Here is an 8,388-nt window from a genome sequence, read left to right as displayed (position 1 = left end):
CTTTAACCCTTTGTAGAAAACATTGCGATGCGAGTGAGCAAAACCTTCCTGGGGTTTGACCACCACTAAGGAATGCTAACGTAATTTTCACACAGCAACCTATTACTTGCATACGTATGTGGGACCCAAGAATAAAATAACTTACGAATGTAAAAATTTGCAAAAAAAAAAGTGTTTGTTTAAATGTTAAAAAAATACATAGAAAAATCAACTTGTCTTTGCTTTATCTCCTATAATTGAGGAGTTAGAGGCAAAGAGGCCGCTTCTATTATAACTGCTTTCTGAGAAATTGGCGTTAAAGTTTTTGATGTGTTATAAATTTCTTGTTGTTGTAGTTGGTGTATAAAATTAGTATCGTAGTATTGAAAAGAATTGTCTATTGCGAAAAAAATCGTTAGATTACCAGTATTCGACCCTAATTTAACTGTAATAAATGCTTTCGTCGAAAAATATGTTACCTATGTTTTTTCTGAGTTGCGCCATTTTTGAAGATCATATTCTTGTCCAGTGGCCCAAATTATGCAAAAAAAACTAATTTAAAAATTTAATTTTCATTTCGTAAAATTGTGTTTTATACAAGTAGTATTTAGTTCATTCAATCGATGTATTCAATGTACATACATCATGAAAATTTTGTACAAAATTCCTTAGGCGCCGAACGCCGCCGCCGCGCCGATATTTTCTTAACTCGGCGGCGGCGCGCGAGGAATGACAAAAAACGGCGACGGCGGCGGTGTGGCTCGGCGGCGTATACCTCTAATAGCTACAGATGTAAAATTATAAAATTTTCATTTTAACAATCAACCTACCAAAACCGAAAACTTCAGCGAAACAACATTTCAACATGCTGCATTTAAATCTATTGGTATATTTAAAGGTAAATTATGGTACAAACGAAAAATGTCATACAGCAACCATAGTCAGCACACACTAAAGTAAACAAACTGGAGATTAATAGCAAATTAGCCAAAACTAAACACAACAAACGTCGTTCATATTAAATTTACTCACTTTTTCGTTGTATACTAGCATTAATAATAAAATTTGCAATAAATAACTCAAAAAGCTGTGATCAGCTGATTTTCTTACTTGCAAGTTTTAGCTCTCAGAAATTTGCCGCTCTCTTTCACATTTTGCTCTCAATTTCCCCTACTTTGCAATTTTTTTGGGTACGAGAACGCAAAACCAGTAAAAGTTTTCTAAAACTTTAGATAGTTGAGCGTACTAGTACACTCCTAATGCTATCCTCTCAATTAGAGATGGGCATGGGCCGGGTTTTGTCAGCACGAACTCGTGCGTGCATGGGCGTTCAGTAAAATTTCATAAAAGCACGAAAAAGCCCGTTGCTAATGCTGCAAATTTAGATAAGCTTTTGTTTTTATACAAAAAAAAAATAGTACATATTAAAACTCGTCTGATAAGAGAAAGGCAAAAAAAAGAAATATTTGGAAACCGATAAAAAACCGATTTAGTTTTGTTTACATGTCTGTATATAAAATACCTTCCCCTTTTCTGCTTCCTAGAAAATATATGTATTATAAAAATCTTTGATGTAAAAAATTGATTCGCTTAAGTAAATATACATATGTACATAAACACAAAATTAAAAGTATGTACATATGTATGTATACATACAATAAAAGTTGGCTCTTTATTTCCGGGCTGGGACGTGTCCGGTCGTGCCGGGCTGGGCCATGCCGGGCCTTACTAAAATTCTTAACGTGCGTGTTTTTAAAAGTTGATTTTACATTCGTGCCGGGCCGGGCCCGAAAATTTAGGCCCGTGCACATCTCTAATCTCAATATACCGATTCACATGCTATATACTCTTTGTAGTGAATTAATTGAAATGCAAATTTCGTTTTTAAAATCGAGCGCGGTTTAAGCAAGGTTTAGCTGATAAGTGCGATCCATACGAGCGAATAGGACCAGCAGACAATAAGTTCGGGAAAGTTGAAGAAAATTATCACTTTGCCCTCTCAACCCACATGGTTGTTCAACTTAACCATATTCTGAGTGATTTGATCTGTATAATACTGATAAATTATTTTCTAATTGCCATCAGTTTTTACAATCACGCGTTAATCTAAATTAATATTGGCATAAAGTAGCGACAGTTAATTGCGACTTTGGTTTTCCTCGACTTACCAGCATTTTAAAGCTTTAATTTTGTACACTTTCTAGATACTAATGCAATGTGGATATCTGTAATATTATTGACATTTTAAATCAGGATAAATAGGTGTATATTGAATTCATCCTAAAATACCGAATATTTGCCTTCTCTGTTTTGTGTTTCTCTTTAGGAACTGCAGCATGAACGTGATTCGTTACAGGAGCGTATGTCTGAGCAAAAACAGAGGATCTCTACACTGCAATCTCGCCTCGAAGAGCAAAGAAAGCGTGCAATGGAGCTACAGCGGGTTGGTTCAGCTGACTTAAATGTGCGTATTCATGATTTACAAACCGAAATCCAAAATCTGCGCGAGACACTTTCTGTACGCGACAAGCAGATCGCTACAATGAAGCAACAACTGGAAAAGAGCAAAGTTGCAATAGATCGCCTTGAAGCAGAGCTGGCAGTGGAGCACCAACCGGACCGCAGTATTGTGGAACGCTTGGAGGCTGAGTTGAAACAAAAAAATGCAAGCATACAACTGCTGAAGGAGAAGATTAAGAACGAGATGATAAACAAGTTGGCATTGCCTGATTTAATGGAGACAATGTTGGCTGATAAGAATGAGGAGATCGATCATTTGAGAGAACAATTGGAGTCGAAGGAGAAAGAAATACAGGAACTCAACTCGAGTCAGGCATCCAGTTTGGGCGCCGGCGTTGGCGGTAAGAGTGGCAAAGAAGAAGTGAGCACAAAGTTGAGTGCTCGCACTCTGAGTGACATTGTGTCCATTAGCGATTTCGATGAGCCCGATGTGATGCGGCGCGCAGCTGTAGTCCAGGAGACAACGCCGATTCAGTTGCCAGAGGGTAACCGCGGTTTCGGTCTTCACACAGTGGTAAAAAAAAAATTCAACTGTACATTAAATAATGTATGTACATACGTATTGCAATACTTTGTTTTTTTTACAGAATACTTCAAAGCAAGCAGTAGCGAATTTGACGCAGAAACGTAGCGAGGATTTGTCTGGATTTGTTGCGTTACGTCCAGCCAATACTTTTGAGAATCCGCACTACTTCCAAGACCCAAATGTCCTTACATTGACGGGTCAGTCGGCGGCAACGGCTACGCCACCCATGGTGCCGCGTCAAATTAACTTTTCCGCATTGACTGAAGACTCAAAGTTGAAAACGCCTGGCTTGGAAATATCTGCAGTAGAGAGAAAGGGTGTTGAAGAAAAAGAAATGTACCAGAAACTAGAGCATGAGGTTGCTGAGCTAAGAGAAAAGCTGCTATTGGTTTCTACTGAGAAAGAGAAAGCAATTTGTGAAAAGGATCAAGAAATGCAAGCCATGGAAGAAGAGTTAGTTGCTACACAAGTCCGATTAGGCGGCCTTCAGCATGAGCTGGAGCAACGGCAAACTGAAATAGAGGAGTTAAAAAAGGACGAACAAAAGTGTTTGAATTATCAAACAGAAATCGCTGAAAAAACCGCAGAAATTGAACTGCTGCTAAGCTCTCAGGAACGTTTGACCAAAGAAAATAAGGAACAGCAAGAACGATTGACTAAAGGCGAAAAGGAGTTGCTTAACTATAAGGATAATGACCAGCGCTTACAAAGACGTATTACGGAGTTGGAAGAGAAAATACTGCAGTCTACGGAGCACGAAGTGAACCAGCGCGAGAGTTTGCGTAAAGAGTTGAGAACGCTAAGTGAAATTCATGAGCAGTGCAAGAATACAGTGCGTGAATTAGAGATGCGCAAGCTAGACATTTCCAACCTAAACGAGCAACTCAAAGCCAAGGACCAGCGCTTACATATGATAACTAATAAATTGATGCAAGCAGATGAGAATGTCAGCGAGCTTCAGCAGAAACTGTCTTCACTGGAGGAGGAGGTGGAACGCTTACGCCAGCAACCTAACAGCGATAACAGCTCAAAACAGTATTCGGTTGATGAAATTGCTCAACAAGTCGAAAAAGAGCTGAATTATTCAGTACAACTAGACTCCAACATATTGCGCGCTATTGAAAGTGAGGAAGAAAACAATTTAGACCGCAAGAGTCGCGATAAGGCATCGCAAGAACCCCATAAGACTGAAGCGCAAGGCACAGATGATGAGAATTTCACAGGAGAACGTGAGCTGTTAAACCAGTTAGAGGTTTTGAAGGCGCAAATAGCCGTAGAACATGAGCAAAACGAAGAAATGCGCCAAGAGTTGCTGACTGAGAAACAGCACTCGCAGGAAATACAAGAACAGGACGTCCTGATTATTGAGGCTATGCGCAAGCGACTCGAAACTGCGCTGGAAAAAGAAGACGAGCTTCACAAGCTGTTAGATATCGAACGTGAGCGTTGCGAGCGCGTGCACACACAGTTGACCGCCATGCAGCGTGCTGAGTCTCGTCGGAATTCATTGCTGCTTAAATCGCCAAGCGATTCACCGCGCAAATCACCACGCTCGCTGGGCACCGATTTCGAGTCAGAATTAGCAGAACGATTGAGAAGTGAAATCAAGATGTTAACAGCACAAAATGAGCGGGAGCGCGAACGTTGTGTCGATGCACAACGTTCCAGTGAACGTGAGCGTCAACGCCACGAAAACGAGCTGCAGGAACGTGTTGAGTACTGTGAGAAGTTGAAGCGCGAAATGGAAAAGTTGGCGCGCGATAAAGATTCGGCTGAACAAGAGAGCGAGCACTTGCAGGAGCGTCTCATCTTACAGACACAGGAGATTGAGAGTTTGGAAGCTAGACTTGCGACTTTACAAGAAGCAGAAACGCGTCGTACTACGCGACGCGATCGCCAACAAAAAGAAAGTGCGCAATTGCTTGGTGAAATACAGGAAGTTAAGTCATTGCTCTTGGCCACCGAGACGGAACGGGATAATCTGCTGAAGAGCATCACGCAGTTACGCTTCGATGTCGAGCGTTCGGCGCAGCGTGAAGCCAAACTAGCCGAAGCGCTTGCTAATGCAAATATTAGTGCCGCCGAAGCCTCTGTGCCACAACAGTTTCTGCAAAAGATGAAGGAGATTAACGCCTTATTGGCAGAGAATACTCAAGAGAACCGACAAATGGCCGAGACTGTTCAGTTCCTCGTTGAGGAGAGACGTCAACTACAGAAGAAATGTGAAGAGCTCGAAGCACAGCTAGGTGGTACGGCGAATGTGGCGGATCTCGAGGAACGCTGCAATCATCTGTTGGGTCGCTATTTGCGGGTTGAGTCACATCGCAAGGCGCTTGTATACCAGAAACGTTACTTGAAAATTTCATTGCAAGGCTATCAGGAGAGTGAACAACGCGCACTGGCCGCGCTAAATGGTGGACACATTATGCAAGCGCAGCGCAACTGCAAGATGTTATTCAAGTGAGTTGTGGATAGTATTAAATACGATTTTTTAGGGTATTAAATGGGTATCATTTATTTATATTGTAGGACTGTCGCTTTGGCCGTTGTCGCCATTCAACGCATGAAATATATTGGCCGCACCTGGCGCACCGGCAAGCGGATAGTATCGAAATCTGTTTTTACAATAACACAGCAAAAGTAAGTAAATAGTTAATGTGGAGAAACCAAAAACAATACTTTAGTAGGGGGTTGGAGGCTGGCCAATTAAATATAATTTCCTAACATATTTTGTCTTTCTAAGCGCCAATAACAATAAAAAATCTGCTGTAACTGTTAATCTACAAGTAAAGCTCAATAAAGTCGAAAAAGAAAAAAATCAGGTGTAGCTCTAAGTGAGTATGTAACTTGCTTGAATAGTTAGTTATGCGTCACCGTCACAGATTTACGCGCCCATATAGCAAATTTTTCATTTTGAGATTGCATAGTAGAGCTGGAGAAACACAGATGTTGTCAAACATTCCAAGTTTGAAAGAAACAATTTGAGAATTAGGCTATTTAGCCTTTCACTTTGTAAATTTTCGCTTGGGATAAATTCTATTATATAAAAAACGCTTATAAAAATATAACGTTTATTTTTTCTATATTTAACTTGAATAATGCTTTTGTCCCTTCAAGGGCTTGAGATCAAAAATTACTTATGTATATATAAGGCACGGTTTTAAGTATTTTAAAAATTATTAAGATTTTGCTGACGTATGAGTAATTAATTTGAATATAAAAATGATGTTTAATGCTTTTTTCTCTGCAAGGACTCGATATCAAAAATTACTTTTATATAAATGAGTTTTCCCCCTGCCTCTTGACAAAGTCGGTTCTTTTAGCAAGACACCGCTAACATCGATGTTAGCAGCTCCTATAAAAACATCGATGTTTCCATCTGTGTTTTTCCAGCTCTATTGCATAGTTATCATCTGGCGGTTAATTCTCTCAAAGTTTACCATCGTAGTGCAATTAGTTAATATTTCCTCTAAAAAAAAAAAACACAAACACATTAAAAACGTACCACTGTAGATACTTTAATTGTATTTATATTAGCTAATGTATCTGCATCAACCAGCGCACGGCAATATGATTTATTTATTTTTAACCGTATATGTATGATTAAGATAAATCAAAGCAAATCAAAGATATGGTTCATCTGCATATGGAGAAAGATTTTATTGGAACTGGAAAAAACGTGTTCCACGCTGAAAAGCATAAAGGGGAAATCCTTTATGAACTACTAATTAATTTTAAATATTAAAAAATTAGTAATAGACATAATTTTTTATTAAAATATATTATTTGAATTTTTTTTTAATCTTTATTGAATTTAAATTTCTCAAAAGCCGCTTTAATATAAGTCAGAATTTTTTCGATATGACAATTTTGATTTAGTTCGGTTCGTTTTAAGGAGCTCTGTTGAACTGCATCAAAATTGCCACATCAGAAAAATGCTGACTTGTTCCTTTTTGTAATTAACCGATTCAATTCTAAAGCATCTCTGCACCTCTTATGTTTCACATGCATATTCCATCCGAATTTTAATTAATTTTTAAGTTTTTATTTATAAACAAAGAAATTATAATGCTTCAAACCCCCTTCTTGTAGACCGCCACAGCCGCCAATGCTTACATGCGCTGCTGTCCATTCAACTTATCCGAAGTCTCCTCCAACAATGCCATTCTACAATCCGCCTAGTCTGATGCGGCCCAGAGACCGTTCATTTCAGTCACTAAATTCGCCACCGCTGGTTCACGACTGTATGAATGGTGAAGGTGCCGATGATGGTGTAACATCAACTACAACATTAAATCCTGTGCCAATATTCGATTGGTCACGCATGCAGCCATTTCAACAGTAGCACCTGCTACTACCAGAGCCCTGACATTACCCGATAAGTGCATGTCCGTAAATGCTCATATATAAGACTTTCTCGAAATATCAATTCATTGAAAGCGTTGTATCATAGGAATAAGCAGAATTATACATATAAATATAGAATTAAAAGTAAAAAAAAAAATATGATTGCAATATAGCTCATGATCAAAAACAATGTCACAAATATTCGTTCAGTCTTGTATGTTCGCCCAATAGATCAAATTAAGAGTACGTTAAGTTATGTAAGGTATTCATTAACTTAATTGTAAGTCTAGTCGTTAGTATATTTATACATGCTCACATTTATTTCTATTTTCTTATATCTGCACAATAGTTATGTGCTTAAAAGTTATGTATGTTATAATCCAGTATTTTATTCAACACATTTCCGAGCGAAAGATAGTTTCTTTTGAATTCGACTAAATTAATTCAACTCTTTTTCACTTTGATTAACAATTGAATTTCATTTAAGTTTAACACCTAAATTTTTGGTCACTCAGAAATTTCCTTTACTAATTTAATGTAAGTAATTTTATTTAAATTATATTGAATGATTTACAAATTATTTTGGGATACTTTGTTTTTGGGCAAATCTTCATTGGAATGGTTTGTTTTGACTTTCGAATTTTCGTTCACTTCCACAAAATCAAAGTGCCTTAAAAGATTTTATAACAAATCGAAATATTTTAAAATGTAACTAAGTATTTTTTAGCAACAACAAAAATAAAAAATATGTTAAAGTCACATTTGTTGTATTTCAAATAAAACTTTGGCGTAATATTTAAAAATTGCAAACAAAATTTTACTGTGGAAAATTTTGCTAAGTGGTAGCACAATGTGGCAGGATAATGTGGCATTTTGTTAAAGTTATTTAGCATATGGGCGTTTCCTGCGTTACGGACGTTCCGTTTGGAGACACTTTTTTCATTATAAAAACTTTAGTAGGCTCTGAATGAACACAAAATTTATGTCATGAGTAGTCATCATCAAAACGTATCTGA

General features: G+C 37.9%; 1 protein-coding gene across 9 annotated transcripts in view; it reads left to right on the top strand.

The window, feature by feature from the left end:
* LOC118738752 (pericentrin) overlaps positions 1-8,131 on the top strand; it is a 242,401-nt gene extending 234,270 nt beyond the window's left edge. For 7 of the 9 annotated variants that reach the window (XM_036469702.1, XM_036469699.1, XM_036469701.1 and 4 more), the window contains 4 exons: positions 2,306-3,013; positions 3,087-5,485; positions 5,555-5,665; positions 7,118-8,131. In XM_036469702.1, the coding sequence (XP_036325595.1) occupies positions 2,306-3,013; positions 3,087-5,485; positions 5,555-5,665; positions 7,118-7,370 (3,471 nt within the window). In that variant the 3' untranslated portion in view covers positions 7,371-8,131. Of the gene's footprint in view, positions 1-829; positions 878-2,305; positions 3,014-3,086; positions 5,486-5,554; positions 5,666-7,117 lie in introns of those variants that run through there. The other 2 variants (XM_036469705.1, XM_036469700.1) reach the window with 2 other exon arrangements.
* Positions 8,132-8,388: the final 257 nt, after the last annotated feature.

The sequence above is a fragment of the Rhagoletis pomonella genome, unplaced genomic scaffold (assembly GCF_013731165.1).
Source record: "Rhagoletis pomonella isolate Grant_MI unplaced genomic scaffold, Rhpom_1.0 Rhpom_scaffold_00005, whole genome shotgun sequence".
Taxonomy (NCBI): domain Eukaryota; kingdom Metazoa; phylum Arthropoda; class Insecta; order Diptera; family Tephritidae; genus Rhagoletis; species Rhagoletis pomonella.
The sequence above is the reverse complement of the archived record's forward strand: the minus strand, read 5'-3'. Positions and strand labels throughout refer to the sequence as shown.